Source organism: Metopolophium dirhodum, chromosome 4, assembly GCF_019925205.1.
Source record: "Metopolophium dirhodum isolate CAU chromosome 4, ASM1992520v1, whole genome shotgun sequence".
NCBI lineage: Eukaryota > Metazoa > Arthropoda > Insecta > Hemiptera > Aphididae > Metopolophium > Metopolophium dirhodum.
The window spans coordinates 15,456,725-15,477,433 of NC_083563.1; the positions used below are offsets into that span (position 1 = coordinate 15,456,725).

A 20,709-nucleotide genomic window follows, 5' to 3' on the forward strand; every position below is an offset into this window, starting at 1 on the left:
AAAAATCAATAAAGTTTTATAATTGAGCGAATGTTTTTGATGACAAATTAATTATTTACTATTTTCATTTATACATATTTCCATTATTTTTCAAAATGTTGTTTATCGCTACTAAAATTGGTTAAAACCGAGATTAAAATATTTAGATAAATTTATTGATAAAATGGAGATGAATAACACATCACATCAATTTTAACAATGCCCACTCATTATTTTTTTCAGACTTTAATAAAACAATAATTTGATATAATATCAAAACACATAAAATATGATGAAAATAATATTGTATTGGAAGTTTAAGCTCCTCTTTGTATAAATAGATTTATTTTTATGTCTATAATTTGGTACATGTATTATTACACAAATAAAAAATATACATTTATTTAAATTTCTTTAACTCAAATACCAAATTTCAGTATATTAATTACATATATAAATGTATTTAAGTTAGGCAAGTATTCAATACAATAACAGTCTTAGTTTTCTAAATATTTTCTTAATTACATTTTAGTTAAATATTTTTTTTTTTAAATACAAATTGTTCACGTTTAAACATTGATAATTGTGCTTGTGATTAGAAAAATAAAATTTATGAATTATATCAAATTAGATAAGTTAGAGTACATGCCATTGTATTACGAATAGCTAAAATTAAAACAAATTAACATACATTAAAAAAGTACATAATATCTATAAACAAAATCACAATAAGCAGAGCAGAGTGCGTCTGAAAGCTTAAGGCAGGTTTTGTTCTTAAAGTTAGGATCTTTAGAGTATTAAATTACTGAAGTCAAAAATAATTGCTACCCACAAATGTAGTATAAATGTACTATACAAACTCAGAGTTTCATATAATAATGTATAAAATAGTACGCAATTGATCTATATTAGCTGTGTATGGCTATTATAGAATATTATACGAACTGTATTATATGAATATATTTATTTCGGTAGGATTTTGTTTTCACGCGCGCTTGACAATTATTAATCATCATGTGCATCAACGCCACCACCCATGAAATCTTTAAAGTCCATTGCCATTTTATACGGATAACACCTATAACGAGTAAGAACAATGAAGCACAATGTGTATTTTAGCACACAGCTGTCGTGTTAGACATTATAATATTAAATAATTTTGATTTACCTAAATATGTTGTTGAGGGCGAGCAATGGACTTGGAATGGAATGTTCAAACAGGTTCTTTCTGACGGCCGATATTATTTCTTTTGCTGTCGATTCAGGCGTTACGAGTGGTAACAAACTTGGAAAGCTATTTTAAAATAATTGTTTTATCAGTAAAACGTTTACAAACACCATTCGTGGTTGTATATAAATATTGTGTTGCATCACTCGGACTTACCGAATTATAGGTTTCTTGCACAGACCGGTGTCGACCATATACGGGAAAATAGAGGTGAAATTGAGATTTGTGAAGCCATCTCCTCTGCACTCGTCCATTATCGCTTCTGCTAGACCTAAAACCAAAGCAATATTTAGGTGATGACCGCCTATTATTGTCTGTGTCTGTGGCGAGCCAACAATCACTAACCTCTAACTGCGAATTTGGACGCACAGTAAGGTACCAAGTTCTTCAAGCCAATTATACCGGCCATCGACGACAAGAATACTAAATGTCCTTTGTTCAGCGCTTTCATTCCCGGCAAAAATGTATCGAGCATCTACGTGTAAGACAAAATGTATTAACTCATTATTCTAGAAATTAAATCATCATCAACAAATTGGTTAAATGCATATCATTACATTTTAAAATGTTAGTATACTCTAGACCATAATTAATTTTCACGAAATATTTATCTTATTAATTTCTAGACATGATAAAATGTTTGGGATGTTTAGGCTCTTTTTTAATTATTTATAGACATTTTAAATTGCTTACTTTTATTACTTAAAATATTATTTTTTTTCAATTTACGTTGGAAAATTGTAAGCCATAACGCTCATAAAGTCTATTATATTGTGCTGTACGATTAGTATCGATTATATAATTTAAAATTATAAATTAGTAATTTAAAATCAATGATTATTGTTCCTATGTACTTTTTAACTTCGACTTCTATTAGGTAATCTTTCTCTTTCTGTTTCATTTGTCTCTATTCATTATTGTGAAACGGAATGGTTCGGTGTTATTATACTATTACTATTTACTACCTATACAATATAACCTATAGGTACTGAACAATGTTTTCAAGGTGTTATATAAAACACCAAATATAACCTAGTGAAATACTGAATTCTTTTAGTTTTTTTTTCGCAAATTATACTTGAATTTCAAATATTTGTAAATTAGGCAAATTTACAATAAAATCTCTTGCTCTCTGTTGTATAATAAACAAACCGTAGACATATTAACATAATTAAAGTATAGGTACCCTATAATTATATAGTTATCATCGGATGGCTTGAACTTGGATTTTTCAATTGGTAACTCACTCATTTTTAACCCTATAAATGATTTCCTTAGTAAGCTAGTTATAACCGTCTTACCGAGTGCCGACCAATGTCTATAAGCAGTTTGAACTTTATTTAACACTACAATTTTATTAGAAAAGGACTAAGGAGAAAAATATACTACTTAATTAGATCATTCAAAATTGTAAATGTATAATTTTATGTCATGAATTATTTTGTGCCGTACTGTCGTATGAAATTTCAGAAATTCTAATCCTGATTATTATTGTTAACATGACGAATTATTGTTGTTGTATAACTGTGATTTTAAGCCACTTCTATAAGACGCCTCATTAGTAAATGTATTATGTATTATATAAAGATAATAATATTTTGATGTACCTTAGCTAATTAATATACATGAGCCACCGGTGTCATTGATATCGATTCGACTTATTTAACGGAAAACGTGTTATACTATTATACTAATATTACTTAAAATATGCAAACTAACAAATTGTTATCATCGAACCGATTTTAACACGGCGTGTTACTGTGCTAAATGATTCACAGGCAGAGCCGTGTTAAGGGGGGGGGGGGGGGCAATTGCCCCAGGGCGCCAAAGTTTTGTAAAAGTAAGGAGCGCCTTTATTTGCGCTTAATATGCTACATGTGGCACAAATTGTAGGGAAGAGGCGCGAATTGCCCCGGGGCGCTGAATTGCTTGACACGGCTCTGTTCACAGGATACATAGGTAGTTGTTAATCGGCTGAAACCTTAGAAAGTTATTCTGATGAATACCTAAGTACCTAAGTAATATCATATTTCATTGATTATAAATACAGTATTTAAAATCAATGTTTGTTACGTACCTCATAATATAAAGGTGTAACAGAAAAAAAACTGACAAATATAATTAGGTATAACTTACAATATAATAACTTGTATTCCAATCAATGAAAAACAAATTATTAAATTTAATAAATTATTATGATCAGGTATTGTAATTTTATATTTAAAAAAAATACATTTTCAATAGAACAAAATCTTTCGTACCTAGTTGGTTAATAACAGCTATTTCTGTTACATCCTGTAAATAGTTAATATAATAAGTATATTAGCACATTTTTATTGACCTTTAGTGATCATAACTCGTGCATACTCATTATATTATGCAAAGTCGATAGGTTAAAAATAAATAATTTGAAAATAATATTTATAACTAGGTACATATTAAGTAGGTTTAATATATTAACTGTATTTTAACTTTTAAAAGCATTATAATTTCCAAACAGTGCCTACAAGTATAATATTATCGTATCTCTTATGCAGACGCAGAGAGATTTTTAATTTAAATGAATGGATTTAATCAATTTTTGTAGGTATATCTACGATAAAGAGTCGTTTTGTCAATTTTGACGCATCATGAACACAATGTTAGTGTTATATAGGCAAACGCGATATTTTTTCACTGGATTATGTGATAGCACAATGCTTACATTAAGGGGATTCCATACCATGAGTTTTGTGTTTTTGTCTAACACACGCGCGACATAGGATTTTAGACGGATTCTTTGCCAAACATATCAATTGATCTAATGAAGCGATAAGAATTCTGAAAACAGATTTGAATTCGTCGTCAAGTCTACTTGAAATTGGCTTTCCCACAGTTTTGATTTTTTGATTTTAGCTTCTCCAAAAATTGAAATACAAAACTGTTTAAATACTCTTTTTTAATATGACGTTTTCTGGAATTTGGGGAATAATATCAAAAATGTGGGAAAGTCGATTTCAAGTAGACTTGACGACGAATTCAAATCTGTTTTCAGAATTCTTATCGCTTCATTAGATCAATTGATATGTTTGGCGAAAAACACGTTTAAAATACAATGTTGCGCGTGTGTTAGACAAAGACAGAAAATCACCGGGTGGAATCACCTTAAAAAATAGGTAATCTATAATTTTAGTATGCTGGTATATAATAGATAGGACAGGTACCTATACAAAACTTGATAATGTAGAATATAGGGCACCTGAAGCGCGATGAACTCTATTGATAACTGATAATATCTAAATTATTATCCAACTAAACATCATTGGTATAATATAAAAAATAACAAATCGCAACATGTACGTTATAAGAGTACCTATATTACCAATATGACTACCTACGTCAGTAAGCCATGCGATATCATTAAATTATAAAGACCTACTTAGATGGATCCGATAAAAACGTCTTATAAGTTTTTATTTATTATAGATACGATAGTATTGTTGTATTTCGCGGAACCTCTGGCTTTTTTTTGGATTTTTTTTTTGAGAATAGGTTGAAATTACAATAATATAAATATGTATGAGCAAATAGTACACAATATGGTATATGTATGTACTACGTATAGTAATATACTATACTACTGCAGCTATTGCTTGGAAATATAAACTTAATATCGGTAACAATGTAATAATATGCGTATAAAGAGTTGTTATACCTACACAGAATATTGGATGAACATTTTGTGGTTGTTAGATTTTTCATTATTAATGTCTGAACTATGAACATACACAAAAGAATATACTATTTCGAAAACGATTTTATTCTTATGAGTCCAAAACGATGATGAACATCAATACCGATCGATAACGTACGCGTGATTCTTTTTTTTTTCATTTAAGTATGGAAATGTCAAATAGATAAGCACTGAAGAAATCAAAATACTACATATAATATTATGTAAATATGTAATTTAAATGCATAAAAAATGAAAGTTCTGCTGTAATAGTAACAATACTATATTGGACTATATTTTAATTTGGGTGGTAATTATTCCAAACGGCAAACAGCACGTGCTATTAAGTAATATATATAGGTACCTATATATTTATACAATAAATCTGTAAAATTAAGTTATTTACATTTCAATTTTTTGAGCCCATGTGCAAGTGTATATCATGAAAATTGCAAATGGGTACCTATATAGGATAGGTAATTATAGTAACTTAACTTAAATTAGTTGAATAAACTTACTCAACTAATTATAGTAACTTAACTTAAATTAATTGAATAAACTTACTCAACTTTGGATAGATAATATGTATAAAATAATAAAGTTCTTACGTATTATATAAGAAGTTCCATAATAAATAAACATGTAGGTATCTTTACTAGGTAGCCATATTGGTTATAGGTACCTACCTCATTTGTACTCCAATGTTGAGGAATACTTGGACGAACAAAATTCAGACCATTCAGTAAATACCATCATTATCATCGATAGATATTATTTTATAATATTGACAACAATATTATATAAAATTGTATGATTACCTATGTCCATTACTGTAATAGCCAATTATAGGTTTTGTTATTTCCATCTATTATTATATTATATACATAATACATATATACAAAAAATAAATTACCATATACTATATAGACTATAGACAGAAAATGATTAGTCGATTTTTATAATCGCGATATGCCTACACGTAATACGTTGGAGAACAATTGTCATTTTTTGTTTTGAGTAATTATATGACCCCTAAAGCCAAGGTTTAATTTGCGTGTAGGTACCAAGTCAATAAATGACTAGGTACCTAATCATTTTAAATGCTTTATAATTTACAAAAATACGCCTCAATAATGATCAATCATTTGTACTCTATAAGTATAGCTATTATTATACACGATTTAAAGACAATCGGTTCTTTTTAATAACAGCGCGGACAATAATTATGCATAGGAGCATAATAATATAATATACAATATAAAATATAAACGTATTACTTATATTATATTATTATTATTACTTATAGACTATAGTGTATTATATTATGTGCCTTTACGCTTAATCATCGCAATTCGCGAGTGTATTATAATTTATAATGGTAATTAGACATTCATAGTATTTATTCGTCTCCGTCACTCCGGAACGGAATTTTTATTTATACCTACAATCATATTATATTATAATATAAAATGTTTAGGTTTTAAAATAGTTACGTACGTCATAGGCTTTAAAGTTCTTTCGGACATCGTCATTCGTCACTATACTGATCTATGTATAATGTACATGTATATAATTATTATTTATAGCGTATGTCCACAAAAACATGGTATCTACACTCTGACCTCTATAATAACTCAGTTACTTATATTACTCAGTATAAGGTACTTATACATTTTTTTTGAATTCTGTTTGCGGGACATGCGGCTAAACAATTGGATCATGAATTCCTACGAATTTTTTGTCTCTTGTATTTTGCGCATGCGTAACAACGTCACTCTTCTGTGTACCCTGTTTTTGTGGACACAAGGTATATAATCATAGAACAATATTATTATATACCTACCTATGGGCTATGAGCCTGATATATAAGGATAGATAGGCTCTGATAGATAAATACATTGTTGCCAAATTCGTAATTTATTGTTGTCTGTATTATGACTTGGGGGATGATTTAAATTAAAACGTAAAACAAGTTGATGTAATTATTTTATAGATGTGGGGATATATGTACACAGTGTATCTTATGTTGTACGCGATGTTTTTTTTAATGATTATGGATTGATAATATGGAATTTAAAAAAAAACGAAGAAAGACGAGTTATTCTTTATTTTTAACTGAGTTTTGTTTTATCACAATTTAAAAATTTTAAGCACGCAGTTGTGCCAACAGCAAAATTAATTTTATTTTTTCAAATGATTATAAATATATTTTTGAATGGATTCTTGTACGGTTTTTTTTTCTGAAAATGTTGATAGCCAGATTATTAATTTTGGTTCAATCGTTTATTATATATTAACTATACGATTCTCTTAAGTTTAGTAAATGCATTAATACTTTTAATTGAAATAATTGGTAAACATTTAATTTACTGTAGAGCTAAATAATTTTTTCTTACTATCTTTTAATGCAATTTTATATCTTTTATACTTAAATCGGTAAACTAATGACACACTCCACATAAAGATGTATTCAATTTTGGGGTAAATGCCTAAAAAATAGTTGGCACCTGGACTTGGCAAACATAGTTGATTATTTTTATTTTGAGGGATACACCCCCGTGTGTTACAAATATAAGTCAGAATCTTCGGTAGGGGGTACTCACGACTCTGACTTCAATATTTTATTGTGTAACATTACGACTATCATTATTATTAATTATTAGTTATATGCAATTAGGGCATGTCGGCATACGATATCTGTTAATTCTGTTTACGTTTACTAACAGAAAGTTTTAATGTGTTCAAAGTTCATGTAAATACTAATATGGTCTATAATAGGTGAATAGGTGATTACTAATTATATATATAGCAATAAACAATATATGTAAATTGTACATATTACATATAGGTATTAGCTGGTAATTGGTATACATACTATTCATTATAATTAATCGCAAGTGTTATGTTCCTGTTCTACATTGGAATCACGGGATTCATATATCACTCAAATCTCAAATCTTAATATTATCAAACACTCAATAGTCAGTATTTACTGCTGTATATTTTGTTGTGTATGTATAGTATTTTATAATGTATAATATATATTACAAATTGTATAATATTTTATCTTTGGGTAGGTTTATCAACTATTATTCCAATTATTAAATTATTTATTTTAAACAAAACTAGGTTTAATATATAACGAAAAACGTGACAAAAAAATCTACGTCTAACATAACGTCCTGTAAATAAAAAATGACAATAATAAAATCCAGTCTGATTATCGCTAATATAATGTTTTAAGAACCACGACTTCCGTATAAAACTATACAGACTGCAGGTACTCAAAGTCTGTAATTTTATACACATCATCAAGATTTTAAAATGATACTTCCCAATCCCGAGTTAATGAAATAAAGTTAATTCTTCACCCATTGGACAATCTTGTATTTATTATATAATTACTCAGTAATTACCGGTATTACTGGAATATAACTATTATGGATCGAATATTATATTACTCGCTGAACTGCTTTAATAAAAATACACACACATACAATATTATACAAAGTTTCTTATACCTGCTATACATTTTTTTGTGGCACGTGTGTATTTAGTGTTTTGTGGTGGGTATTGTTTTTTAATCATTTAAAATTAATTTCGTTAAATTTAAAAATAAACTATTAACGGTTAATGATAATAAAATGCAGTGGTGTAGCCAGGATTTTGATATGGGGGGGGGGGAGTAGGTATATTATAAATTAAATCAAGTTTTTTACAGTTTTCGTGTATAAATCATTCATTTATTATGTGAAAAATGTCAATTGGAGGGGGGTCAAACACCCAAACTCCCCTGGCTACGCCACTGATAATATGTAATATTGTTATAATATCATGTATAGGAATTAATGTATTCTATCAATTTTTAGTGCGTAATACTAAACGTGATTTAGATGCATTATTTGTTAGAATTAAAAATATATTTATCTCAGTCGGTAAAGAGATAATGTCCATTCAGACATAGGAATATTTGACGTTAATTTTTTTTTATTATTTTATTTTTTTTTCCCCGACGAGTTCGAGGCACTTACCCAGAAATGAGCAAACACGTTGATATCGAATATTTTCCTTATTGTGGCTTCGTCGTGAGCTTCGAGAGGTTTACATGGCATTATCCCTGCGTTGTTGACCAGAATGGTAACAGTGCCTACTTCGCTCTTGACCCTTTCGCCCAACTCTCTGACTTTTTCCAACGTCGACACGTCGCATCTGAAAATCCAGTTGCAAAATAATATTTAGTATTTACTAAATAATTATACCAGAAAGTCTTTAATAAATAATAATAATTTGTTTGAAGAAACATTATAGTCAACACTTGCGCAGATGAAGCTAGAGGACACCAAAAGTACTCAAAAGTCTCTTCAGAAACGGTTTTCAAATAAACAGAGACGGGGCGCCCCGCGCCCTCTCAAAACAATACAAATAACAAATTGTTTAATATAAGTCTTAATTTTATCAGGTGCCAGGTGGGTATTAGTTTTCACTGTCAGTTATAATTATTTATTAGCAACCCCTTTGTTATACACTTATACTTGAATAATACACAGATGACAGACGTATTACTATGTATTGTGTATGTATTATATATATTATACATATTACATAGGTACCTACTATTATAGTCATTGTACTTTTATATCGTAAATCGTAAAACCAACACTACAGTATGACGACTGACGAAGGACGAAAGTATTTGAAATATTAGAGTATAATAAAAAACAATAATTAATCACATTAATAAGACTAATGAAATATTATTTATTTTACGTGATAATAAAAGGCCGCTTTGGAACCATTATTCGTAGATGTAAGAAAATAACGTTTATTATAGTACCTAAGGTGAGTCATATACTTATATTACGCATGAATAACATATAAACTCTTGAAGTTCCGCTATCAGGCAATCTATTATTGAATCAAAAGATTGTTATTCGATAATTATAGAACTAAACAGATTTCACTCATGTCATGTCTTAATCTCACAATACTTACAATATTTTAATATAGATACTGTCGTCTGACACGTCTGACGTCTGACTCTGACACATGATAATATTATAATATTATTGTAGTATAAACATTTATACCTATATATTATACTACATAGGCGTGCACGGTGCACAGACTTTGTTCGCAGGGTATGCGGCTGATTTAATGTGCCCCATTATATAAATACTCTTAAAATTAATGTACATGGCAGGCTCGGATACAAAGGGAGGAGGGCAACCTCCCCCCACCACCATACCAAATCACTAAAAATAGGATTGTATTATATATTTATGTATAATATGTATATAATATTATGGATCCAATTTTTATTTTATGAATTTCTGGTGCCCAGCATACATTTTGTTGATTTAAGTTTTTATGTAATATTATTATTATAATACAATTTATGCAGCTTAGTCGTAAGTATAAAGACAATTTTTCGCCCTCCCCACCCGCCAATAAAACATTTCTGGATTCACCCCCTCGTACATGGTATTAGATTATAAACATATCACATATAGTTATTACTTATTATTAGAAAATAATTAGTTTTTTTTATTTTTTTTTCACAGTAAAAGATTGAGGCAATGAGGCATTGACCCTAACAATGACCATAGCATATAAATACATAATATTATGCTGGATTTATTTTTCTTTACTTCGCGCACTACGCAGAAATAACAACTGCGGTAGGATAACTATAGATAAGTAACTTGATTACTAACTCATGGTAAAGATGTTTTTTTTATAAATTTATCACTGTTAACCATAGCTATCTACTCAGGTTGGTTTTATGCCCCTGTGCTTCCCGTGTATATCAATGGTCTATGAGGCATCAATGCATCTTAGATGACCTATAAAGATATGGGTATCCCAAACTATTAGCTATCTCTTTCTTACAACAAAGGTCCCGCGGTGGTCCCAAGGCCTTAAATTACTAAGAGCCACTCACAGTAAATTTAAAAACAAGTCCATATGACCCAAATCATATCGCTATATCATGTACCACCAATCAAAATTATGAACTGAGAGTCAAGTGTTGTCTGAGACTATTTATGTGCCCTCTAAAACAAGTGCATCTACATACCCCGTGCGCACGCGACACGCATATAATATAATATAGAACCACTGAACCAGTATTCACACATTTAGTAAGATACGAATAAACTATAAAATATGTATTATATATTAATTGTTGTGCTGTAATGGTTTATACCGAAAGCAAATAAAAAAAAAAAAAAAACTATAAAATATAAACAATATAAGTATGTTTGTTATATTAACCATCGATTTTTGAATTTTGTTGATATAATAATATTATATTATTGAATGACATTTGAATCCATACACGTGTTCTGTTTTGTTTAAATATATTAAATTAATTATATTATAGGGCAATATAAAAAATTGATGTATTGATATGATGTTAAATATTACACGTAAGACGTGTGCACTGTGTAGAAGTACCTTAAGGTAGGTTTTCCCTGCAGCGTCGAACGGTGGAACAGCACAGCGTCATGACGTCTAGACGCCGACCATGTCTGAACCTATAGTAGATCGACGCTAATCGACGCGTCTCGAGTTCTAGACGCTACAGGGTAAGCGCGTAAGTACCTTATCAGACAGTGGCGTCAACACAAGGGGTAAGGTGGTCTATACCAGTAGTTCTTAACCTTTGCGTGTGTTGGCAACCCAGGGTATTTACTATTTACCCAATTTTCGTGTGACATTTTTGAAAATAATAAGGAGCTATACCCACCCGCCCCCAACGTAATTTTTTTTAAATTACTAAAATTAAAAGAAACTATTAATGTTCATTAATATTCATTGTCATGTGTTCTCATAAGTCATATTACTTATATTAATAACATTTTTACAACTAATTTTTTGGCGACACATTTATAATTCATAAATATATGATCATAATTATTCGTATTTGGGCCGCGACCATGTTTGAAAACGCCTGGTCTATACCACCCTCGAGATTTCGTCACTACTCATTAGTTATGTTAACTAGTTTTTGAACAATATTATTCTTGTTATGTTTAGCTATAATACCCCCAAAGAATGCAATCTCAAACGCCGGCCATCTCTAGCTACGCCAGTAAAGCCATACTTATCTCTGCAGAAATCTGGACACCATAATATAATTTATAAAATATTACAATCAGTAAACACTATATGTATACATTGTACACTCACGTGTAAGCGAAAGCTTTTCCTTTCCACTTGGCGTTGATTTCCTTTGCGGTCTCCGCGTTCGACTGTGCGTTGATGTCGACGCACACCACTTTGGCGGACACGTCGGCGAACTGCATCGCCAAACATTTCCCTATTCCATGTCCTGTGCCTGTGATCTATGTACATACAAATACATATTATTACGTAAATGAGTAAGGCATTGAAAAATGCAACAAAGCAACTTCTTAAACAATTGTAATAAAATATTATTTGTGTTTAAATTATATATTTTTCTAAAAATATATAATTATTATAAAAAAAATAATGATATGTATATATTTAATTTATCGTTTAGGTAATACAAATCTTAAAAAAGTGTTATTTACAATTAGGTATACTAAGATACATATTTTTAAAAATGTTACAATGCAACAATGTAAGTGAATTTTTTTAAGTCTTATATTTTAACCTGAAATTTTTTTAGAACTCAATATATAGTTTATCCTGTAATATGTTATCAATTATTATTATGATTTTTAGTTGTTTCTTCATATTATTGTACTGGACACTTGGACAGTAACTGATTGTGGCTAATTAAATTAATTTATTTTGAAATATTAAATGTATTTTGTACTAGAGTTCAAGTATTAAATAAAATGTGATCTATATTATACCTACTCGTACGTTATACCGTTACGTAGGAGGAAGTCTTTAATCGTTATTTTATAGTCAACATTATTGTAATCATAGTCATTACTCATTAGTCATTACCATTGCTCTATAATAGTCCAACTGTCGTATACTCATATTATATAAATACTACAGTAAAAAATGCAGAGCACGAAACAAATAAACAATAACAAGAAAAATATTCAAAACTAATATTTCAATGATTATTGGGTACGTCAAAATTATTGAAACCCTGCAAAGATTATTGTTGGTTATTTTTTAATACCAAGTGGATATCTGATCTGCACTTACCAAAACGATATCGTCAGCCAATGATTTTTCGGGCAACGGTACGAACATGTAATAAATGGTCTCGCCAATGTAGTAAACGCTTTTAACCAACAGCAGCACCAGTTCCACGAAGATGCTGGACCACTTCATTTTATCCATTTGATTGGTCCTGCGAGGGAGAAAATTACGTGTGTTTAAAACTACGTAATAAAATAACCACGTAATATAAGAGAAGAATTAGGGGAGATTAGCCGCTAAAGGAATTCAATCTTTGGCAGTGGCGTGCCCAGACATTTTCAAATGGGGGATGTTATAACTATAATAATACATTAAAATGAATTATGGTGGTAATACCAAAGACACAAATAAGGGGATTTATTGGATAATGGGGGGAGGGGGGAGAGGGAATAAACTGGTCACGCCACTGGTCTTTAGTCTTGACAATTTCAAAATAATTTTAAAATTTCCAAAAAAAAAACTGTTTATAAAATGATTAGGTATATGTGGTAAAAAAATTAGCTGCATATTGATAATTAAATAAGAACGTCATTAAATACTATTCAATGTGCCTATAGTCAGAATTAAAATATACGAGAGCGTTCTTACAAAATAATGTATAACAAATAAACAATAAATTTAAAATGAATAACAGTTATTTGTAATTAATACGGGTTTTTTTTTGCAATTATTGTCACTCGTAGGTTATTAACTTACAAGGTGGGTCGACGTAATATTTTTAAACAGACAGCAGTTATATATTATATATGTATTTATATACTTATAAGAGTACTGAGGATTGCTATTTATTAAATAATATTATACTCACATGATGAACGTTTGACACTCTAAAATATGTCGGGCAGTTGTGTAGAACTACACGACGATACGAGATCTGATTGGTCTGAAATCAATAATTACGACGGTGTTCAATATTATGACGACTGTCGGTTTATGAGTTATGACACGCAACTACAGCCTGCCAGTGAGTAATGACTGGTTTTGTGAATTTGTGATATTGGGTTTCCTACAGAAAATAATATTGGTATATCTATATAATATCACATAGATTATCAGTGCACGAGGCGCAACAAGGTGTGTGCCTAAAAAACGATTATCGATGGTTCGATCGATATTCTACACATTATATTTCTATATAATATATTATATACTATAACCATGAAGATTCTATTATTATTATTATTCATAGTAGGTACCTACACTAAAGTTTATTTTAGGTGAACGGATAATATAGTTAATATAATGTATTCCTATATTTTTAGTTACACATATAGAGTGACACCTACAGTAGGCTGCAATAATGGAAATCGAAAATACGGTTTTGCATTTCAACAAAGCGCAAACGAAAATCTATTTATATCTTTCAAAAAAAAAAATAAGTTTTTATAGGCGTTACAGGTAAAATAGATAAAAGCGTTCTTTAAATTAATTTTTTTACACCCATCGCATACAAAATATATTAACACGCGTCCATTCACTCGTACGTTTCCTCATTTTCATTAAACCAATCCTGCAGTTCACGCGACAACACACACATATAATATAATATAATATATATACAAATATTATTGTCATGGGTGTCCGTACATAATATAATATATGTATGTAAGTATAAATGTATAACGATATCATTTGTGAACATCAATGTGTTTGTGTGTACGCTCTATTGTTGTCGTCGGAAAACTTCCGGTTTTTAATATAGATAACATACACTCGCGATCGACGGATAAACGGCCATACGACTCGCGGTTTGCGGTGTCGGATGTGTGGTTTAAAGTTCAAACACATTCATCCATTAACTACAGCTATATAGTTAACTGTACCTTTATAATATATAATAGGTAGGTATATGTATATAGTAGGCATAAACCTAGTGTTTTACTGTTTAATATTATCATTGTTATGTGGCGGTAATATAATACAATACTTATATTACAATACGACAAATACTCGGGAGGACTAAATTATTCTAATATATACCAAACTATATATAATTTAACCAGCATATTGAAATTTTTCGTACAATCGTACCTAACTATATTATAATATAGGTGCGCGTTATTTGTACCGAAAAAACATGATTATATTTTGTCGATCGCAGAGTTCTCTCCCCAACATAGAGAGATCGAGCTGCTTTACGCGAAATGTGAATTCCGGATACATTTGTACGAAAGTCTGCAGACGTGTTGTACATAATTGCATGGACGAGTAAGGAAGTCCGAAATGCACACTCTGAACATGCAATGTAGTTACCACTTATCAGTTTCTGTATATTATTATGATAATAATTGATTTGCCAATTTGCGAGTTAAATGAGTTCGCTAACCTAACATGCTATGTTTTAAGGAATAGAGCCAAAAATATTTTTCAAACTTTTAAAATTTAGAACTGACTAAATATTTTACAATAATTAACAGTACCTATTCGTTTTCTAGATAAGACTTATTTATGCCTGCAAATTAACAATCGGCTATGTTAAAGTCACGAAGATTAGACGTGATAAATTATCTAATTTATAGAACCTTTCTGATTAGGTTCACCCAAAATTGTCAATGTTTTAAAAACGGATCTACCGTATTTCTTATCCTTTAGGATAGTAAAAATGCTTCAGTAAAAATCTTCAAAATATTGAATTAATAATTAAATTACTTTATTATAAATATTTAAAAATACTGTTTCCAATTTGTTTAGTTTTTTTATTCTATGAATGTCCATAAAATTTTATTTGTTGGATAAAAAAGCTTGAAAATTAAATACAAAATTTCTAATATATTGTTACAATATATAATATTAGAAAAATATTAAAAATCTATAATCATAAATTTTTTTTATAAGCACTTACAGTTTGAAAAATCACGAAAATGTGCAAACTATTTTGAGTTGAAAATTCATAAAAAATTTTCTTTTTAAATTTAATTGGATATTCACTCGATTTCTCATATAGCGATTTTCTCATTTTGTTGTAATTCAAAAACGAAAAATTGTAAATATATGAACATTTCACTGAATATTTATATTTTTATTTTCTATAGACCATAAAGTTTTGAAAATATTATGACTCGTTTTGAGCTGTTTACGGACAATTTAATATTTAATTTTTCCATAAATATCAATATAATTGTATTTGTTTGGGCAAAAATTGTACAAAATTAATACAAGGCTCCTGATATATTGTTACGATAGCAGATGAAAAATATTTAAAAAATACACAGGCACGTTTTTTTTTAAATCATTTAAAGTTCAAATTTTAACGAATTGAAAATTTACAAACTATTTAGTAACTAAAAATTTATAAAATGTTCAACTTTGATAGCTAAGGATTAAATATGTAAAACAAAGCTCCACGTAAATAAGTAAATTAATAACTGTATTCACAATAATATCATACACTATAGGTACTTAGTAATATATCATAGGCTGACTGACCATCTTCGCTCAGAATCGTTTATCATTGAATTAGAATTTAACACCATCCATTAAAGTGACCCGCTTGTAACCTACTGTAGGTACTGCAGAGCGACATCCATTTGCCCACCATTTTTATTTTTATAATTAGTTACAAAAATACCTAACCAAAATTGATTTTTAATACATTGAGTCATGCTGAATATTATAGCATGTTTGTATTATTTATATAGTGTTTCATAACATTTGTAAGGGTAGCTAATAAAAAAAGGTATGAACACTAGAACATGTTTAATCAACAACTGGATTATACTTATTACTTTTAAAACACTCTTCATAAAAGAAAAAACTACAAAAAAAATTGTTGTATACTGCATAAATATAGCATATATATTATAGCATGTTTGTATTATTTGTATAGTGTTTCATAACATTTGTAAGGGTAGCTAATAAAAAACTAAAAAGGTAAAACACGAGAACATGTTTAATCAACAACTGGGTTATACTTATTACTTTTAAAACACTCTTCATAAAAGAAAAAACTACAAAAAAAATTTTTGTATACCGCATAAATCAAATACAATAATATCATCGGGATAAGGAAAAACTACACCGGACATCAAGTATCAATCCCATATATGCAATGATTACAGAAAGTATCAAACCGACAAAGTTATTCAGCAATAATATTATATAAGTACGGACCAAGTTAGTATACAAATAAATCATCGTTATTAAATTAGCATGGTATGAAATTATTATTTGTACGTGCAGTCTTAAATTAATAATGATTAATAATTATTTATCGAAAAATAATTTGAATGATAAAAATTACTATCATATTTATTATCATCAGTAAGCAGTCTAAAGTGTAAATAAACATAAACAATTATAGTAATAATACCGATTAGGTACCTACATTGTATAATCTAATTTATTCTATCTGTTTTTATACTCTTAATCAAATGGCCTCTACATCGTTCGATTTAATTAATTAAAATAATGACTTATATACACCTAGTCTAAAAACTTAGAAGCTTAGAGGGCTAGAAAACGAAGATCGCGGGTGAACCTACAGGTAGGTTAGAGACGATTTATGATGGATGGGAATATCGGTTGGGTATTCGTTTTTTATCGTCTGCAGTTTGTCGCTAATCACTATAAATATATATATTTTATTTATATCTTACAATAGATACCTATATTAGGTAGGTCAATTTCTTCCAAATATTATATTACAACGTATAAAAGACGTGGCTAACACTTTTACTTTCCTTTCCGGCGTGTGCAACTAACAATATTTTAAAACTGTTTCCTCGTTGAGTATAATATATTATACTGCTACGACTACATTGGTTACCGATACTTTCACTTTTTTTTTTGTATATATAATCCTACCTATAAATTATTAGGTACTTCCTATTATTTGTTAAAATGTAATCTCTTAGTTAAAAAGTTTGAATCTACCGAATAAACAATAATCCATAATGGATTGGAGACTATTAAATAAATAATATTACTATGGAAAACTGTATCATTTATTAGGTATTTAGTCAATAGTCAGATTAAAAATATATAACATATAGGTATATTTAAAAAAAAATAACAATATAGAAAATTAGATTAAAGTGTTTAGTCATTGCATATTTCCATTGTGTGTATAGTTTGGTGGGTAATAATATTTTATAACTTTTATTACTATAATTTTGATGCGAAAACACGTACCTTTTTAAATTCTGGGTGAACACGAGGGTGGAGGGATTTTTAGGGGTTTAAAATGAACGTTATTTTCTTCCATGCGCAATTACTGGTAGAAACTAAAAGGAATGTTCTAAAAGTTTAATAAAACCATTCACGTATATTGGAAGCAGGACTACATATGACGTCCTTTCGAAATTAATATTTAAATATGGGTAGTTCAAACATTTAAAGTTTTTTAGGAACGCTTAAAATTTAAATATTTTAAAATTACTATAGATTGTCCATAAATAATAATTAATTTACGTTAAGTATACACTAAAATCTTAAGAGTTAATGTATTAGTATCCAAGCTTCACATCATAACGTTGTATAATGTTGATCAAACATATTTTCTCCTATCAAATTTAACTGCTCAAAATCAACTGAATTAAAAAAACTCATTTCGTGGTCTAAATAAAAAGTAAAAAATTAATTTTTTAATATGTTTGTTTGAAAATTGCAATTATATTCTGATACTCATACACGGAACACAACATATTCCTCAGATTGGTGCTTGGTGCTTCACTGTTTTGGTATTAAGTAGGTGGGTAATCGTAATCAAGGTTAATAATTTAACTTGTGAACATTTTAAGTACTTATAGCAACTACAACAATTAAGTACTAATATAATCAGCGACGACTTGTTATACGTTACGAACATAGTTATCCTTTAGAGCAAAATATATTGTAGATACCAAGATGAGCTACCCATAGTCCATACCCACACATAACATTAAAACTTTCCGAAGTAGGTAAGTATATATATTTTTTAATTTTGAATTAAATATTGATATTATTTTGCAATATCAATTAACATTAATGTAACCTATAAATAGGGTATTTATTATTGTAAGGTATAATATTATTTATGTATCTTCCAAGTTTTATTTTCCTAGTTCCAAGTTGGCACGATCTAGAAATTAAAAAGGGGTGGGGTAGTTAGATGAAAACATTTATGATTATAAATCACTTCTAAATGTCAATAAGCAATATAATATATGTTTTAAGTATATGTTTTAAGTATAGTATTGCTCCGAGAATAAACTGAATATTTGAAATATATTAAGCACCTAAGGCTTAGGCCTTGGCTTCAGCCCTCCTATGACCTATACGGGGGGGAGAGGTTTGTATCCACGCCTGGTGTTACACTCAACGATACAGCATGCGTTTTTATACCTATTTACCGACTCCAAGAGTAAATCAGTAAAATATACCTATTGTATAATGCTAATTTACCGCACCGAATTAAAACCAACATTATTACTTATTCAATACAATGCTAATTAAATATAGAAATATGTTTACACCCTAAAATTGTTTGGGGCAATTGGCGCCAAAAAATATGTTCGTGATGCCACTGATTATACTTACTTTTTACTTCTTGGATATTGGTTCTCAATGGTCGAACGAAAACCGATGTCACATATTATAAACTCGTACACCTTAAATTACGTATACATATAAAAACACTGAAATAACCAGTAAGCAGAAGTTTATGACTAGTTAATTGAAAATGCATACAAGCTAGTACCTAAACCATACTTAAAGTGTATAGTATTGACAGAGAAAAATATACAAATTTATTTCAATAACGTACGTGGTACGATAATGATAATCTCGATTCTCGAGTACCTAATCTCTTTGCCGAGCGCCGAAGTACAAGCAAATAAAAACGAAAAGCACAAATTTATTACCTACAATATTTATAAACGAATTCACAATAATAAACATGTACAGATAAACTCATGTGCAAGTACTGCAGTTAATTATTAAAAACAAAAACTTACGTTTGCCGGTGGACGTGCCAAAAACACGTAGGTATAATGCACCGTATTATATCATGCAATAACGCATCGACGGGCGCACGGGGCGGACTGCACGAACACGGTGAGACTGCGGTAGTGCGGTCTACAAAGTGCGAGTAGAACGAGATCGGTCCTCGCGCCGGACTCAGCAACAACACCAACAACAACAATAATAATATTATTATGTAAACGCCGAACAGCTGTTGTCACGCGCCGCCCTCGGGTGTACTGAATTGTTACCGAACAGTGTCGTGGTATACCTATAAAGATAATATATACTTTTTTTAAAAAAAATCAACACAGCAGCGGTGTGCCGGTGTGTGCAGCAAAATAACTACTAGCGCCGCGGCAGACACCCACTGCGGTTGCGCGGACGGCCGGACCAATATATTATGTATTATACTTATACCAACTACCGTATAGGTATGATTGTATGAATGACGATCATCACGTTTCAGTCATGATATAACTAAGTTGTATATTATCATGGCTTCAGTATAAATAATAGCTGCGATTATATGCGTTATCGTTATCGTTTTATAGTCGGACACGCGCGTATTAATATTTTGAAGATATTAGTATAATATTATTGCCGACCGACGTCTATACTCTATTTCCGGATATTGCCACCCAAATATTACTAAATGTATAAAGGACTAATACTCGATCCAACAATCAAAACAGAGACGAAA

General features: G+C 29.6%; 1 protein-coding gene across 3 annotated transcripts; it reads right to left on the minus strand.

Annotated features, from left to right (window-relative positions):
* Positions 1-267: 267 nt before the first annotated feature.
* On the minus strand, positions 268-20,335 carry LOC132943145 (short-chain dehydrogenase/reductase family 16C member 6-like). Of its 3 annotated transcripts, XM_061011986.1 has the most exons (10): positions 20,000-20,335; positions 19,584-19,654; positions 13,876-13,950; positions 13,071-13,218; positions 12,111-12,265; positions 8,951-9,128; positions 1,553-1,682; positions 1,364-1,478; positions 1,148-1,273; positions 268-1,057 (listed from the first exon to the last, which is right to left on the minus strand). In XM_061011986.1, coding segments are annotated over exons 3-10 (927 nt in total). In that variant the 5' UTR covers positions 13,878-13,950; positions 19,584-19,654; positions 20,000-20,335; the 3' UTR covers positions 268-984. The 3 variants fall into 3 exon arrangements, with proteins under 3 accessions (XP_060867969.1, XP_060867968.1, XP_060867970.1); XM_061011985.1 differs by lacking the exon at positions 19,584-19,654; XM_061011987.1 differs by lacking the exon at positions 19,584-19,654 and having other exon boundaries at positions 13,876-14,073.
* Positions 20,336-20,709: the final 374 nt, after the last annotated feature.

Bases quoted from the DNA above. Each gene is read 5' to 3' on its own strand.
- LOC132943145 (XM_061011985.1), bottom strand. The intron at 12,266-13,070 runs GTAAGTGCAGAT...GTATGTACATAG, and splicing joins TGGCTGACGATATCGTTTTG to ATCACAGGCACAGGACATGG. The intron at 9,129-12,110 runs GTGAGTGTACAA...CTGGATTTTCAG, and splicing joins GGAAAAGCTTTCGCTTACAC to ATGCGACGTGTCGACGTTGG.